This window comes from Dipteris shenzhenensis, chromosome 24 (assembly GCF_047967505.1).
Source record: "Dipteris shenzhenensis isolate YYH24624 ecotype China chromosome 24, Dip_SZ_1.0, whole genome shotgun sequence".
NCBI classification, from domain to species: domain Eukaryota; kingdom Viridiplantae; phylum Streptophyta; class Polypodiopsida; order Gleicheniales; family Dipteridaceae; genus Dipteris; species Dipteris shenzhenensis.
In genome coordinates, this window is record NC_141619.1 from 24,023,797 (window position 1) to 24,042,172 (window position 18,376).

At 46.7% G+C, this 18,376-nt stretch overlaps 1 protein-coding gene across 4 annotated transcripts in view; it reads left to right on the forward strand.

The window, feature by feature from the left end:
• Window positions 1-703: 703 nt before the first annotated feature.
• The window catches only part of RAD51B (DNA repair (Rad51) family protein), a 55,538-nt gene continuing 37,865 nt past the window's right edge, over window positions 704-18,376 (forward strand). For all 4 annotated transcript variants that reach the window (XR_015543322.1, XR_015543320.1, XR_015543321.1 and 1 more), the window contains exon 1: window positions 704-958. Coding sequence is in view for 1 of the 4 variants with exons in the window: in XM_087395625.1 (XP_087251751.1) it covers window positions 809-958 (150 nt within the window). In the remaining 3 variants the exon portion in view is untranslated. The remainder of the gene's footprint in view (window positions 959-18,376) is intronic.

Here is an 18,376-nt window from a genome sequence, read left to right on the forward strand (position 1 = left end):
GGGCTTTCAAACGAGCACCCGTCTTGTATAATTTTGACTTGGTCTTGACTTTCAAAAATACGTAACAAAATTTTTGATTGAAGTAGCATTCCCACAGTCCACCTTAAAGTCAATCCCTCTTTTTCTATATTTAACTTCTTTCCCTTCACAAAAATCTCTTGGGCGTCGAATTTCCAAGCATTCCAAGCATCTTTCCATGTCGTTAATTGGACCCCCTTGAATCCAAATTGGAATGCACAATTAAGGGCCTAGTTTGCAAACCAAGTAGGTGTGCAAAACCTGGATTTGTTCATGCATGGTTTTCAATAAGTGGTTTTTGGGGCACTTGTGTGCACGTAGTCTGACGTGTCAGTGAGGAACTCCTTTACTTGTGAAGATCACCTATTGCAAGTGGTTGCGGACTGGGCTCTTGCTTTGGAGTAAGGGCCATCCAAGGAATGAGTTTGTAAGTATGGGCTAAGAGGGATAGGGTGGCTTGCAAACCAAGCCATGTCCAGGCTTGGTTCACACTAGCTGCCAGTCATCCTACAAAAAGTGGTGTGAATGGCTGCCGTCCTAGTTGGCCCAATAGGAGAGACGGCCCAGACGTTGACACAAAAGATTTGTGTCCCCCCATGAAGGACGCCCGCCCAACTGCAGCAAGATTGGCCCATTCCATCTCTTCCAACGCTAGTCTTGTCCACTCTAGTCTCTGGGTGTTTGAATGAAGTACCTACACCAATCACACTTGGTGAGCATGCTAGATGACCGTCAGTCGGGTGGTGTGAACCGCCACGCTTGGCGGCCTATCTTCGGGGAATAGGCCCCAATGTGCGAAGTCCTGAGGGTGGCAAGCTCCCAAAAGTCCTGTAGAAGCGGCTGCGGTAGATACAAAATGGCTAACAAATTGATCTGCAGCATGCATCTCGATGCTTCCATATCGAATATCCTCAATGCTCGCAGCATTATTACCGCTAAGGTGAGCGGGCTTCTAGACTGCACATTCGCATAAGCAGGTTGAATCTGCATCTTGGAAGGGAAAAACTGTATAATCGTATTGTGAAAATGCACTCTACGCCTCTAAAGGAACTCTCAAATTGTACGTAAAGAACGCTAGCACAAGACGCATTGATCCTGGGAGTGTTCCTCGAGCTTGGGGCATGTTGGTAGCTAGGGCATTGGTTAGTAAGCTTGAGCCTGGATGTAGGAGCCAAAGAAGGCCAACAACATGTTGAGTAGGTTCTCTATCTTAAGATCGATTTCTTAAGCTACCTACATTCCACAAAAAGTGCAGAACTAAGGGAGTGCATCTACATGTCTCTTGGAGGGGCATTCTGATTAGCTGAGGCCTCCTCTTTGAGTTCTCGCTTGAGAAAAATCCGCTTCTGTGGTGGGGGTTACCAAGTATTGATGGCGAAACTGGTGGCTTCTACCAAGGGAGGTTTAAAGCTTAGTTGACCTTCATTCTCGTGTAAAGCTCAAAATTCTTTTCTTGAGATTCATCTTTATGGTAAAGGGCTTTTGGGCAATCAGACTTTTATGATTTGAAAGTATGCAAGAAATTTATGAACCAACGTCTTCTACAAAAGAAGACGTGGAGATGGTGCATTCTCGGATTCTACTCCCTTGGCCTTGCTAGCTATGAGATATTTTATCACATGGGTTGGGTTGTACCAAGGGTTGTACCAAGTTGGTGAGATGGTGAGGGTGGTGGTGGTAAAACTCCAACTTCCTCTAACTCTAAATTTCCAACTATGGAAAGCTGCTCGTGTAGTTGTGGCTTCTGTGTTTTCACTCTCTTCCTTGGTTGCCTCTTCCAAATCGATCTCCCTCTCCCACTTTGCACTTCCTCTTTTGTGTAAACTTAGGATTTCCATCAATATCCATTCACTGCTCCTCTAGGTTGACAAGGGCTTCCACAAGATAAGGGTCCAATGTGAGTATGGGTTGCAAACAAGGGCCTAGTGTCTCATCGTGCATAACCTGCTCTAAGCTACTTGTTTCTCCATGATTGCGTTGCTTTCCTTTATACTGAACGCCTCCGCTACTCTCCTCTAATTTGGCTCACTCTCCTCTAACTTTGGCTCACTACCTTGTGTTCCTTGCTCAATTCTGGCACAATGAATTATCCTCCCTTATTCTCTCACTAGAGTCTATCGTCGTCGACAAACACATCTCTCGATCATCACCCATGGAGTTTACTTTTCTTGCATGGGTCCCTTGGTTACTTCTCCTTGTGGGAGTGCAAGCACAGGAACCCAAACAAAAATATTGTGTGGTAGGGTGTAATAGGTCCTCCATCCTCCTTTGCTCCCTTTAGGTTCGCATTTGGTCCAACTTTCCCCTAGCTCCATAGCTCAGTCAAGAGCCATCTTTTTGCTGCCAAACATTTCATTGAGCTAGTCTTCCCAAGCCTCTCTTTATTTTTTTTGAGTAGAAAGGTAAATTCTATTAATGCTTGAGATAAAACCGTACTATCAACATAAATACAATAGAAAAGACAAGTTGCCAGCTATAAGGAAAACACTTGTGTTCGGATCTCATGGCTCACCGCCTAGAGAGATGCCGAAACAGGAGCTTGCAGCCAGAATGGTGGTCTATACGTCCAGTGAATACCCCTCGCTGAAAGGGTGTGTAGAAGGTTCCTACTGGCCATGCTTGGTAGAAGCGCTCCCACCTCCCAACAGTCGCTCTTGAACCTAGAATACTGTAGGCTATCTCCTGGTGGTTCTAGTGATGCCCTATAGGCCATGGTATGTGCCTTGTAGGCATAAATATAGGCACTTGTAGTGTTAGTGCCTTTTAGGCCACATAGGAAACTTAATCCTATGTGACACCTAAGACACTTAGTCCTAGGTCTAGGTACAAGTACTTTGTACTCTCTATTTTCATTATCCTAGTTGACGTGACAGCTAAGACTCGTGCGACTCTTTGCTACCTGCACTTTCTCTTTCATTCGATCCTACAGTGGTATCAGAGCGCGGATTTGCTTCCTGTCCCCGTACAGTACGTACCAGCTGCCCGTACATCCGTCGTACATGCGATCAGTACACTCGCCGTACATTGTACCAGCGTCGATGTACATCAGTACTGCTCTCCGTACATGCACTACGTACTTGTCAGTACAGGGTATCGTACTGTGCTTCGCCGTACAACAAATGTACCGTGACTCCGTACACTTTTGTACTTGACACGCCGCACCTGCACATGGTAACGTACCTGCTCCGTACAATTTTTCGTATAGTGTACTAGCATTGTACTTGTTCAGTACACCGTACTTGCCTCGTAACTGCATCCGTACAGCCGTACGTTGGATACAGTCACCTGCTCCGTACAACTATCGTACAGCTGTACATTCTGCTCAGTACACTATACCGTACAGTCATGTACTTGATATGCCAGTACAGATTGTACTATTCTCGGGATTTCAGTACAGGTTTGACACGTGTGACATTATTTGCAGAGTATTCTCAAAATTTGGGGCTTTTGCTCTCCTTATCTTCCTTCTACTGTTTGAAATCTTCTCAAGCCATTTCAACAGCTTGGAAAGCCTACATTTTGAGGTCCATACTTTGGGACAGGTGTACTTTTGCAGTCAATTTGTGGACAGCAAGTCCTAATTTTGCAGTTGCAAGCCTTGAGGCTATTTTTTTGGGATTTGGTCTTGCAATTTCTCTTTTGATTGCAATACATTGTGGCAGATTGGAGTACATTGAGTCACATTTGCAGGACATTGAGTCAGATTCGCATACATTGGGTCACATTTGCAAAAATTTCAGCAAAATTTGGGGCTTTTCTGCATTTGCCCTCTTTTTGGCCTATTTGCCCTCATTAAATTTGGGGCTTTTGCCAGATTCGCTGTTTTTGCAGTGAACATTGCCTGCCAGAGTCACATTTGGGTCAGATCTGCCCTTTGTTTTAGGTTGGAAATTTGTAGATATTTGCTGTCATTTTTGAACAGCCAGCTTTTTGCAGTGATAGCCTTGAGGCTTTTGGGTTTTGAGGGTATCACATTTGCTATGGCTGGGAACAATCAACATCTATTTGGCGTTCTTCGCAAAGATGATAAGTTGGATGGCACCAATTATCCGATGTGGTCTTATCTCATGAAACATATTCTTGTTGCAAAGCATTTGTGGAATATTTTTTCTAGGGTTGATCTGAGGCCAGCTAATGCTACAGTGGTTGCCTCTACTGCTGGTCCCTCTGCAGGCGGTACTCCTCCTGATGCCTCATCTTCTGGCACTCCTGCTACTCTTCCAACTCAAGAACAATCAAGATGGGATGCAAGAGATGCAAATGCACATTCATATATTGCTTTATCATGCAAGAGAATCATTATTCCACACATCTGGTCTTGCAGGACAGCAAAGGATGCTTGGGATAAATTGGCTTCTCTCTATCAGATTTGCAATAAAGCACGTGTTGCATATTTGAGAAGGCAATTACAGGAAGTCAGTATGAATGAAGGTGACTCTATGGATGCATACTTGACAAAGGTCAAGGACCTCATGGAACAACTTGCCAACATTGATGAGGTGGTGCCAAATTCACAGCTTGTCAGTATCACACTGAATGGACTGCCAGATACATATCAAGGGTTTGCTACAACCCTTCGATTAGTGGCCATGGGTAATCCAGACCACTATTCTTTTGATCAGCTAGTTACTTTGCTTTTGTAGGAAGAGCAAAGTTGAGCTAATAGACAAGTCATTATTCCTGATCATGCATTTGCTTCAGAGCAGACATGAAGAGGCAAGGCTTCCAAGCCTATGGGCAAGCCAAAATCTGCACATAGCAGCTGCAATTCCTACCATGCATCTAAAAATACAGCAGATAAGTCAAAGGCGATCTCCTCCTGACAGCTAGGAGGGGACTGAATGAGATTGAGGCGGAGCCGCCTCCAAACCATGAGGAGGCTACGAACGAGTGGGGAGCGGGGCTAAGTGAGCGGGACGGAAGTGAAGATCCACCTGAGGGACGGAAGCCACTCTCCACCTCGGTGCGGGACACAAGAACCGACCCCCTGCTGAAGTAGCATCTTCCACGTCTGTCCCCCCGGGGTCAAACCGCGGATGACTAGCTTGCCTAACAGGGCCTGACTTTGAAGCTCTGGATCAATGACCCCCAGGCCACCCTCAGCCTGCGGAAGAATGACTGTCTGCCAAGCAACCCTGGCTCTGGTATCTCTGAGGCCATCCTCCTCGGACCAAAGGAAGTTCCGAACCAACCTCCTTAGCTGTGCCACGCTGGATCTCGAGAAACACCAACAGGAAGCCACATACCAAGCCGTGGCTAGGAGGACCTGGTTGACTACCAGGGCACGACCTGCAAGGGAGAGCTTAGCAGTGCTCCAGAAAGCCAGCTTCCGTCGGATGGAATCTAGCACCGGGAGAAACTGGTGAGCTGGCGTGATATCCAGGTCGACCTGAAAACCAAGATATCTAGCTGTCTGTCCCCGCGGGATCCACCTGAAACCCAAAAACCTCCCCCACTGAGAGCACGCCCCGGGGTCTGTGAGAAAACCAACTGATTTGTTTCAGTTGATTTTCGCACCAGCAGCCGAACATAAGACCTCCAGGGCCATCCTCACCCTCTCAAGCATCATCTCATCGTCTTGGACATACAGTCCTGTGTCATCCGCGTACTCCGAGTCCAGGAGCTCCGTGTCCTCCCGGAATGGAAGACGAACACCCCTGATCCCAGTAGACCTCGCCCGAAGGTAGTATGTCATAGCCTCAGCGAAGAAGAGAAACAGGTAAGGAGCAAGGGGGCAGCCCTGACGCACTGATCTCTCCAGACTAAAACGCTCACCCATCCTGCTACCAATGATGACCCTGCTAGAAGCTGTCCTGTACAACGCTGAAATACCCTGAATCCATCCTGCTGGGAAACCTAGTCGCTCCAGAGTCCCCTCCAGAAAGGACCAGTCCACTCGATCGTAGGCCTTCTCAAAGTTGAGAAGTAGGATGGCTAGGTGTGATCCACTGTGCTGAGCCCACTCCGCCGCCTCTGAGAAGGTGAAGACATTATCCAGGATACTGCGATCCTGGACAAAGCCTGTCTGAGTGTCATGAATGAGGTCTGGAAGTAGAGGCCGAACTCTGGCGCTGATCATCTTGGCAAGGATTTTGTAGGCAGTGGTAAGGAGGGTGATCGGGCGCCACTGACGGATCTCCTGTCTATCTCCTCCCTTCGGGATGAGGCAAATCAGTCCCGAGGAGAGGCTCTCTGGCATATAACCGCTGCTGAAAATCCTCTGAAGAGCTGCTAGGAGGGGCTGATGGATCTGATCCCAGAAGGAGGTGAAGAATGTCCGGGATAGCCCATCCTCGCCCGGGCATTTCTGCCCGTCGATGGCCAACAAGGCCTCCAACATCTCGTCTGTGGTGAACGGTGCCAACAACGTCGCCTGCACGCAGGGATGGAATGTGCCTCCACACCTCCTCACGGGAGCGTCGAGTGCGAGGGGCAAGTGGCTCCTGCTGGAAAAGGTCCTGTAGAAGTCGGTAGCCAACCCCAGACCTCACCCGGATCCGTAATGATGTGCCCCTCCGTTGTCCTGAGACTCCGAAGCTGATCACCTGCTGCTGCTCTCTGGCCATGCGTCCTGAAGAACTCCCTGCACACCACAGCCACACGGACTCGGGGGGCTCCTGCCGTAGTCACCGCATCGGCGAAAGTGTCGTGCATAACCCAGCCAAAGTGGGAGCCCAGGTCCCTGACAATCGGCCGCAGCTCAGCAGCAAGACCTGGAAAAACTAGCGTCACTGGATGGCGAGGTATACGGAACCGAACATCAAAATCTGCTGCGCTGAATCCACGGTACCACGGGACTATCATAATAATCTTTCCATCCACCGACGTGGGGGAGCCAGCAATCAGGTTGCTCGCAGCTTTCGCATTGGAGAGTTTGAGCCAGAAGATGCCCCTTCCCATAAGGGCCACCTCCTCGATATGGCGGTCCTCTAGCATGAGAGTGGACTGGAGCCAGTCCCTGATGGCTGATCTGGAGGGGGAATGTCCAATGACTCTGCCATAAACAGAGGTAAGGGCAAAGTCATTGGCAACCTCCTGAACCCGAGATGATTGTTGCTCTGTCAGGATGACGCGGTAGGCATCTGGAGAGGGAGGGACCTTGGGTTGCCTGACAAAGGTGGGGAGGCCGGGAGGCGGAGGTGGCGTGGGGTGGAGGAGTGAGGACGGAGAGCGGGTGAGGTGAGGAGGCGGGAGCGAGGGAGAGGCGGAGCGGGGCGGGAGGGCGGGAGGGGGCGGGGCGGAGCAAAAGGGCGGGAGGGGCGGGGGCGGAAGGGCGGGGTGGAAGGGGCGGGGGTGGAGCGGAAGGGCGGAGGGGTGGGAGGGGGCGGGTACGGTGTGGCGAGGGGGCGGGGGGGTGAAGCGGGGGGCGGGGAAGGAGCGGAGTGGGCGGCGAGGAGGGTGGAGCGAGGGGGCGGGGGGGGTGAGGCGGAGCGGCGAGGGGGGGGTGGGCGTAGCGAGGGGGGGGCAGTGTGAAGCGGGGGTGAGGCGGAGGGGCGAGGGGGTGAGGGAGCGGAGAGGCGAGGGGTGAGGCGGAGAGGCGAGGGGCGAGGGGTGAGGGCGGAGGGGGACGATGGGGGGGGAGAGCGGAAGGCGAGGGGGGCGCGGCGGCAGCGGCGAGGTGAGGCGGCGGGTGAGGGCGGAGAGGCAGGGGGTGGGGGTGGTCGAGACGAGGAGGAGCTAAGGGGGAGGTAGAAGTTGCGGAAGGGGAGGGGAGGCTCGCAGGAGCAAAAAGCATAAGAAGAGAGAGCTCCTGGATCATTAGCTCTATGATCCTCATCATTGTCACATACAGGGATGCCTCTTTTTAGCACATCAACCCACAGTTGAGAAGCAAGGCTGTCAGCAGGGGAAGAGGTCTGACCAGGGGTAGAAGTTGAAGCATCCCAATGGTGAGATTGTAGTGGACGTGGTTTGAGAGCAAATACCTTTTTGGGTTGCTGCCAGGCACCGTGGGGAGAGACATGAGATTCTGAAATTTCGCCCTTACCCTTATCCTTTTGCTTAGCTGAAACCTGAAGCACATTTTCTTTGGAAGGGACAGATTTGGGAGCCACATCACCCAGTTTGGTAGGCATTGCCTTAGACCCCGGGGCATAAGTTGGAGGGGGAGTATTTTCTGGAGCAATAGCTGTGGGTGCGAGCTGATGCAGGACTGCAGGACACTGTGAGGCTAAGTGGCCAAACTTATGGCATGTGAAACAAGCACCTGCAAAAACTCCCCATTTCAAGTCAAAATATTTTTCACCGAGGGGAACATCCTCCACTTCTACCGCAATGGATGGAGGGGTTGGGTGATCTGTATCCCAAAGAATACAAAAGCGATTGCGATTACCTGAAGGACGGGGAGGGCATACAACTTGCCCCAAAGTGGCTGCCAAACTTGGTAACTCAGCCCTCATATAGTCCGGAAAATCCACTACCTCAACCCATACGGGGCAGTGATGTCGAATGAGGCTGTGGTAATCTTTGTTTGGCGACCATGGCATGACATGCACCATTTGTCTGCCATAGAATAGGGGCGACATCTCCAAAATCTGCTGGCGATATGAGGCATCCGAAAAGTGCACTTCATAAAAACCCCTAGAAGCAAAATATACTCCTTCAACAAAGCAGCCTCCCAACAATGCCTGAACCCACTGAGCCACATCATTTGCTGAAGGTAACTTTCCTGGGAAAAAGATGATAACTGCTTGCTGAGAGAATTTTCGAAGAGGAGCCACCAATGATGGCAGCTTCAACTTGTATTTGATGGCTGGGGGAGGTTTGGCCCACTCCTTCCGGCTGTACTGAAATTCATCTTTAAGCATGTCAAAAACATAGTGAGCGTCGACAGAATCTGTAGTAGAGAAATCAACTTGTTGTCTTTTGGAGTCCCGGGTGGACTCCTTGCGAGAGTAGCTTTTGAACTGATCCTCCATGAAGAGAAACAGGGCAGGATTGAAGGAATGGCAGAAACGGAGAAGAGCTGTACGGACGAAGCACAGGCTGGAAGTACGAACTGTACGGAATGAAGGAGGAGGCAGGGAGCGTAAAGGCTGTACGGATTGCAGAGGTGGAAGGGGCGGCTGACGCAAAAGGTAAGGCTATCTGTACGGAAAAGGACGAAGGGTACGGCTGTGCAACGGGGAAGATAGCGAAGGACGAGCAGATGTGACGGGGTATCGCAGAGAAAAAATGGCCTGGCTGTACGGCGTCCGTACAGTTGTACGGGCAGAGTGCGGGGATGAACGGCAGAGCGCGGGGATGAACGGAGGCCTGACGTAGGCCTGTACGGAGGCTTGGGGAGGGTGAGCAGAAACCCTCGACTCGTCTCTCCTCCTCGACTCGTCTCTCACCGTCACACACACACACACACACACACACACACTCCCCCCCCCCCCCCCCCCCCCCCCACACACACACACACACATATTTTTTTCGTGAAGTCCAACACACACACACACACACACACACACACACACACACACACACACACACACACACATATTTTTTTTTGGGTGAAAAATTTTGATTGATTATATTACAAGAGCGACCTCAAAACGAGGCAGCCGAAATGACATCAGCTGAAAATCTCAGTGTATGCTCGATATACATCATGATCTATGCAGCGCCTCTGCAAGCAATCAAAGAAAGATTGCTGCAGAGAATGCTTAAAAAAGCCAAACAAGGAAAATATGGGATCACCAAAGACTTTACAATTCCTGTCTATCCATATAGTCCGGAGTGCCCAATAGTGAACCCAAACAAAGAAAAGATGAAACTCTGATCTTGGTGGATGAAATCCAAAGAGCCAGAAAAACTTTCCAAAAAGACTAGTCAGGAATCTGGCTCGCAGGCGTTGGCGAAGAAGATCAATGAACTCATGAGAACATGAACAAAACTAGAATAAATGGGGCACAGTCTCCTGAGGACTCAAACATTTGTGGCAACGAGCAGGAGCAATGTGTCTACGGGTCAACATCTGTCGAGATGGAAAAATGCCTAGAAGCACTCGCCAGAAGAAAACTTATTGTCGAAGAGGAGTTTTGTAAGCCCAAAGCTCCTTTAATATTTTTTTCCACCACTTGGCTGTGCGATGCATTCGCCAAATAGAATTACCTTTCTCTGAAACCCAAGGTCGAGGCAAAAGGATTTAATACAATGTAGGCACCGTAATCTGAGATAGCCTCAAAGGGCGAGAAGGGGACTCAAAGTCCAATCACCCAACTTGTCCTAAAGCTCCAGAGGAGGAATCGGAACAAAAGGCGAAAGTATATAAGCAATTTGTTGCCACAAAACACGATAATGAGAGCCCAAGCCATACTGTGTAGCTGCCAGAGAGAAAGGTAGCATAGAGCCATCATCCTGAATAACATCAGCAATAGAAGTGATGCCCTTAAAGGAAACAAAATGGGAACGACGAGGTTCCTGTAAAGCCAATGAGTGAATGCTTTCAGCTCGCAAAGAATTCCCTAGCAAAGATTGTCGACCATTCCATTCCAGATGAGAGAGGACGTGCTTCCAATCAATAAGAAAACTAGAGACCACAGGACAGCCAGGCAAAGTGCCATCGATGCGACCAAATAAGAAATCCCAGTAATTGATTTGCCAGTGACGAAAGGTAGATATACATCATGATCTATGCAGCTGAACAAGCCAAACATATAGGATCACTAAAGACTGTACAGTTCCTGTCTGTCCATAAAGTCCAGAGTGCTCCATAAAGTCCAGAGTGCCTAATAGCGAACCCAAACAAAGAAAAGATGAAACTCCAGTTTGGGTGGATGTAAACCAAAGAGCCAGAAAGACTTCCCAAAGGAACAGTCGGGAATGTCGCTCGCAGGCGTTGCCGAAGAAGATCAATGAACTCATGAGAACATGGACAAAACCAGAATAGATGAGGCACAGTCTCTTGAGAACTCAAACATCTGTGGCAACGAGCAGGAGCAATGTACCTACGAGCTAACATCTGTCGAGATGGAAAAATGCCCAGAAACACTCGCCAAAAGAAAACTTGTTGCCGATGAGGAGTTTTGTAGGCCCAAAGCTGCTGTAATCTGTTTCTCCACCACTTGGCTGGGCAATGCATTTGCCAAACAGAATTGCCTTTCTCTGAAACCCAAGGTTGAGGCAAAAGGATTTAATACAATGTAGGCACCGTAATCTGAGATAGCCTCGAAGGGCGAGAAGATGAACCTGGAGAAGTCAAAGTCCAATCCTCCAACTTGTCCTGAAGTTCCAAAGGAGGAATCGGAACAAAATGTGAAAGCATATATGCAATTTGTTGCCACAAAACACGATAATGAGAGCCCAAGCCATACCGTGTAGCTGCCAGAGAAAAAGGTAGCATAGAGCCATCATCATGAATAACATCAGCAACAGAAGTGATGCCTTTAAAAGAAACAAAGTAGCAACGACGAGGTTCCTTTAAAGCCAGTGGAGACTGAAAAAGTGTCGACTAGTGAATGCTTTTAGCTCGCAAAGAATTACCTAGCATAGATTGTCGACCATGCCATTCTAGATGAGAGAGGACATGCTTCCAATCAAGAAGCAAACTGGAGACAAAGGGCAGCCAGGCAAAGTGCCATCGATGTGACCAAAAAAGAAATCCCAGTAATTGATTTGCCAGTGACCAAAGGCAGAAATACTGATATGTGTGACTACCAATGGCATACAATAAAGCACTAAGGGGACATCCGTGACGGACCGAACAACAAAGAGTCCACTCATCAGAGAGATCTCTAGAAAGAATGCAAGCTGCATTGCTGTCCTTGTAAAGCCAGTAAATAATTTGCTGCATTTTTGTTCCAAACCCCAAAGCTCGCATTGTTTGCGAGATGAAATCCTATTGAACTGTATCAAAGGCTTTTGCAATATCCACCTATAAGAGCATAACAGCTTGTTGTGTGTATTTGGCATATTCAATCCCAATATAAGCATTGGCAATATTATGTCTTATATGCCTAAGCCATATTGCGAAGGATGCAGCCCATCATGCAAATAACCTTTAATATGATCAACAACCATTTTGGCTATGATTTTGTAAATGACTGGCATGAGCGTGTTATTGGTCTCCAATCAGTAAGCGAATCACATAGCTGCTTTTTTGGAAGGAGCTTAACAAGTCCTTTTTTCCATGACATAGGCATTTGATGATTTTCCCATGCTGATTTAACCATTTGCAGCAAAGTAGGCTTGAGGATATCCCAGAAGGAAAGAAAAAATTCCACAGTGAGACCGTCCCATCCTGGAGATTTCCATCTGCCACAGGATTTAATAGCATCTGACAATTCTCTTTCAGTGATAGGAATTTCCAATTCCAAAGCCTGAGCATCAGAGAGAATGGGATGGGCATGCTGCAAAAGAAGCTGGCGGGCAGACACTACCTGAGGAGAAAGAATGTCCACATGCCCAAAATGAGATGAAAAGTGCTGCACACAAAAAGCAGCAAGCTCTGAGCGAGATGAGGACCAAGAACCATGAGGCATCTTGATCCGACAAATATTAGCAGCCTGTCTTTTGTAATGCAAACTTTTAAAGAATTGCTTGGTAGAGCAACCTTTATCCAAAAAAGCCCTTTGCTGAGATCGGGTTTCCCATTTAGCAAGCTTTTTTTGATCATTCAATTGGAGACAAAATTTGGCCTGACAAAATAGCATGCTTTCTTCTGAAGACAAAGGCCGAAGGTGATTTCTAGAAACACATGGGTATGACATTTACACCATGCATTTGTAGGTTAAGCCAAAGCAAAAAACTTCAAAACTTCTGCTCAACAAGAAAATAACCAACAACAAAGAAAGATGAAGTTCTATTTCACCCAAGTTCTCATGGAGAGGATTTGCTCTGATACCATTCACCCAAGTTCTCATGGAGAGGATTTGCTCTGATACCATTCAGAGGACTCGCTTGCTGAGTTAGCCGCCATGATCTTCCTCACCGAACAACGGAGTAGGAATCAAACAGTTTTAGATGCTCGTTTGGGAGAGACTAAAATGAAATCATCTAGACTTCACAAGTAGTTGTAGCTTGAATCAAGAGATTTTGGACTACTTTTTGATTAGCCTTCTCCTTTAGTGCTAGCATTCGTCATGACTGAGTCTGCCCTTCACCTCCAGAGTGCCGACAGAAACTCATTACAAAGACTTTGTATAAATGGATGCTCAAGTATGTGTTCATGTGTGGATTTGTATGTGTGAGAGCATATTTTTATAGTATGGTCTACACCCACTGTTGGGTGTTGATGACGTCAGTGGGGATGTCATAGTAGCTAGTCCCTGCTATGTGTGATGGAGTTTATTTATGGTTTTCAACCTTATGAGTGACTATCATGAGATTGAAACTGCAGTATGTTGTGTTTTTAGAGGATGAGTTTGGGAATGTTCCTGGATTCATCTAGGTATATAGGAATCAAATGATTGAGTGCACTATCTAGGACTTACAAGTCACCACTCACCCTTGAGCACTGGAGGTCAGAGGAAATATACACAGCCTGGCCATAGCTCAGTAGATATGTGCATCCCAAACTAGGGAAGTTCCATCTACAAGGGGTGCATTGATCTAGCTCGCCAGCCATTGCGGTGCTGCTAGCAGGATCCGCTGTATTGGTTAGTGTCCCTGAAACATCCCAATCTGGTTTCTTCTAGCTTTACGTTGAATCATGGGCACATGCACTTAGTTTATCCTCCCAGCCAACCTTGGTGGTAGCAAGCTTCTTTGCTGAATCCAGAAGAATACATTTCGTGAAAGCTTTCTGCTTGCTTAATTCCAACGAGCCCCAAAACTCCCTAGATGGATCTAGTATGCCACATGTCTTAAGTTTAGGGTCCTTTCTTAATGCATTATTTACCCCTCTCTTGGGATATCTTTGAAACATTTGCCCCTAGGCACATTTCATGCATTTAGGTTTCTTAGCCTTAGATCCACCTAGTCTAGTGCCATGTCACCCACATCAAGGACCTTGACCTTTATTCCTTTTTGATCATTTACATGAAGTCCAAACAAATATAATACAAACATTGATCCTTTAAAGGAAAATGTCGACTGAGCCTTCCAAGGTCATGTTACCTCGACTTGAGCGTAACATTCCTTTCCTCTTCAGCATCAACGTCCTCGATGATAGAGTCTGGGAACACTCTCCGTAACTGGTATATGGATTCCCAGGTAGCTTGTGATAGAGGTAGACCATGCCATGCAACCAACACCGTGGGTATCTTCCGATTGCGCACTTGCATTGTTCCTCGGTCCAGGATTCCTGTTGGTTCGCGTCTTGCATTTTTCTCTATCTCCTGAAACAAAATAACACCCTCGATTAGTGAGTCACCTGTATGCAAAAATTTCTTTAAACGAGAAACATGAAACACTGGGTGCACCTTACAACCCTGTGGCAATTCTAATTTATAGGCTACCTTGCCTATTCTTTTTAGAATTAACCATGGCCCACAATATCGAGGTGATAACTTAGCACACTCTCCTGCAGTCAAAGACTTAGAGTGCGAAGGAACTCTGAGAAAAACTTTTTCTCCTTCCTTAAATTCTCTAGCGGATCAGTTTTCATCCGCATACGCCTTAGCTCTATCCATAGCTTGGCGGATGTTAGCTCTCGCAAGTGCTAGCATCTTCCGCATTTGAATCACAAAGTTCGCGGCACTAGGCACTTTCTGAGGTATTCCAACTATAGTTGGATTCGCTGGCCTATAACCATAGTTCAGCTCAAACGGACTGAACCCTGCAGAGGAATGTTTTCTATCATTGTAGGCAAACTCTAACAATGGCAACCACTTGTCCCATGTATGTTGCCTCAATGACACATATGCTCTAAGCATATCCTCTAAAATTTGGTTGATTCTTTCCGTCTGACCATCCGTTTCTGGATGATCCCCACTACTCATTTCCAACTTAGTCCTTAGTGTCTCAAACACCGCAGTCCAAAAATGACCGGTAAATTTGACATCCCTGTCTGACGCTATGGATTTGGGTAATCCATGCAAACGAGATATATGTATGATAAACAAATCCGCCACTTGCGGGGCACTAACATACTCTCTAGTTGGAATGAAGTGAGCCATCTTGGTAAGATGATCAACCACCACAAGGATAGAATCATATCCACCTTGTGTCATAGGCAGACCTACAATAAAGTCCATGGAAATGCTTTCCCACCTACCCAGTGGTATCTCCAAGGGCTGTAAAAGTCCGGGTGGCTTCACCCGCTCTGCCTTACTTACTTGACACGAAAAACGTCGTGTCATATATTCATGAATATGCTTTTTCATCTTTGGCCAAAAGAAATCTCGTTTCACGAGATCATATGTCTTCTCGACTCCTGGATGTCCCGCACAGGGGCTATCATGGCGTTGTCGAATGACTCTCTGTCTGAGATCATTCTGATTAGGTACTACTACCTTGTCATTTCTTTTCAGCATACCATTCCTTATGGCATATCTTGCATAAGTTTGGCCTTTTCTAGATGCCAGGTCATCCTTTTCCCCGGGTTTGAACACATGAGCCTTAGGTCAAAGGCTCTGGACGAACTCGTCCACCTTTTGAGTTTCTCTAATCTCGGTCATTAGAGCACTCTCTAATACCATGAAACTCATGTTATGCATAATGCGTGACAACGCATCAGGAACTTTATTATCCTTCCCTCTTCGGTACCGAATCGTCAAATTAAACTCCTGCATGAGTTTTGCCCACCTAGCTTAGCGGCCTCTCAAGTCAGGTTGTTTACAAAAATGTTTCAGAGTATCGTGATCAACATCAATATAAAACTCTGACCCATACAAATAATGTCTCCATGTTTTCAGAGCATGGATAACAGCATACAACTCTAATTCATGAGTTGGCCAATTTCGTTGAGAGGGAGAAAGCTTCTTGCTTTCAAAGGCTACTGGCCTTTCCTCTTGGAGGAGAACTGCTCCTACCGCAATGCCACTTGCATCGGTTTCAAGGAAAAACGGTTTCTGGGGATCAACTATTTTTAACACCGGTCCTGAGACCACAGCTTGTTTTATGGTGTTAAAACTTTCCTGTTGATTCTGTCCCCATATAAAAGGTACTTTATTTGAGGTCAGATCAGTCAATGGCGATACTATTTCGGAATATCCTTTGATATGCCTTCGATAAAATTGGACAAATCCGAAGAATGATCGCAAAGCGGTCAAACTCTGAGGGATTGGCCAAGTCAATATCGCAGCCACTTTCTTTGGATCCATTTCTACCCCCTCAGGAGTAATTATGAATCCTAAATATTCAAGTCTTACCATACACAATATAGTTTTCTTTTTATTTACATAAAGACTGGCTTTCCTCAAAGTACCGAACACTATTCTTAAATGTTTATAATGCTCAATAATACTCTTACTGAATACCAAAATATCGTCAATAAAGTGTACTGCAAACTTTGCGATATACGGACGTAGTAAATCGTTCATAAGCATGATGAATATAGCTGGAGCATTGGTAAGTCCAAAGGGCATTACCAAAAACTCATAATGTCCAAACCTGCTTCTAAAAGCGGTTTTATGCACATCCTCGGCTCTAATACGGATCTGATGGTAGCCACATTTAAGATCTATCTTACTGAAAATTATGGCCCCATGTAATGCATCTAGCAAATCATCGATCCGAGCCATCGGATACCTGTGCTTAATAGTAATATTATTCAATGCTCTGTAATCTATACAGAGATGAAAAGTATCATCTTTCTTCTTCTTTAATATCACTGGCGAAGCAAAAGGTGAAAAACTTGGTTGAATCTGCCCCAACTTGAGGTATTCTTCCAGTTGTCTTTGCACCTCCGTCTCTTCAGTAAAACTCAACCTATAGGAAGGTCTATTTACAGGTTCTGCCCCCGGGATTAGTTCAATCTTATGCTGAACATTCCGCTCTAGAGGTAACCCATAAGGTAGCTCATCCCTAAAACAATCAGAGAACTCCTTTGTTTTTTGATCAGCCAGCTTGGCCATCTCTCCATTTTGAGCAACATCAGTGCTAGTCAAAGAATCATCAATCGGCTCTACCGATGCTGTACAAAGAAACAAAAACTCTTCTTGAGCTTTCTGAATTTCCATCACGGAAACCAACGGTCCTTGAGGTATATCTTTTTCATCTCGTAAGACATACATCACATCATTCATCTTGAATTGATAAATGTGCTTTTTCCAATCTATGGCTAGATTCTTCTTAGAATGCCAAGCCTTACTCAGGGCTATGTCTGCATGAGCAAGTTTAGTCATTTCAAAGTCAAGCTTCTCAGCATAGTCCTGAATTCGAAGCTCCAACTGGGTAACCCTTTGGTCCCATACTTCAGTTGAACTTCCGTCTGCCATCCTGACTGTATATGCATGGTCAGATGGGCTAGTCTTTAGTTTCAGCCTCTTCACGAGCTTGGAGTTAATTACATTGTGCGTTGACGCTGAGTCAAACAACACAATGACCTGATGATTAGCTACTTGCCCTTTCATCTTAATTAACTCCGTATCATTAAAGGCTATATACCCCGTTGCTGCGGGCTTTGACAGGATATTATCAGGTGCACTAGTTACTAACTTAGCAACAGACACACATAACAAAAAAGGTACTGACCTTTAAGAAGATCCCGCTAGCTGAATCTGCATCTGTTCTGCTCTGGGACTTCCCTCCATTTCCACGTCGCATTCTGAGATCACCATCTCAGCCATCCGACGATCTTTGTTTCGTGGACAATCTTTCCACTGATGAGGCTGAAGGCATCCAAAACACAAGCCTTCTCTCCTCGCTTTTTTCTTTTGCTCTGGGTTTAAAGAGGACTTCGACCAAGCCCAGGCTGCCATTGGTGTTACCTTTCTTTTCATTCCGATGGTGGTACTTGATTTAGGAGTCTCAACTGGTTTCGCCTGCTTGGCTTGACCACTAGGCTGTGAGACACTCCCTTTGCTAATCCACTTCTTCTTAAACCCAGTTTTCTTCGGGTACTCATACTGAGTCCCAACCTGTACAAACCCACTTGGTCTATTCCCTTTTGCATCCTCATAGTTCAGGGCTATGGCAATCGCTTCATCTAGCGTGTTCGCATACTTAGCCCGCACTTCCATCTTTATCCGATCATTCAATCCAAAGATAAAATCTTTTACTTGGATTGACTGAGGTAGGGGTTCATGAACCTTCATTACACTTTTTCTAAACTTATCAATGTATTCTGCCACTGATAAATTTCTCTGACGAAGGTTTCGATACTGATCCCAAGCTCGGGATGCTTCGTCAGGAGGTAGGAAGTGTTTTCTAAATTCGTTTTTAAACCCCTCCCAGGTAGTGGATGCTACTCCATCTTTCTGCTGTTTTATCCACCACCTATCCGCTGCCTCATTAAACATATGGGTGGCCTCGGGGATTTTCTTCATAT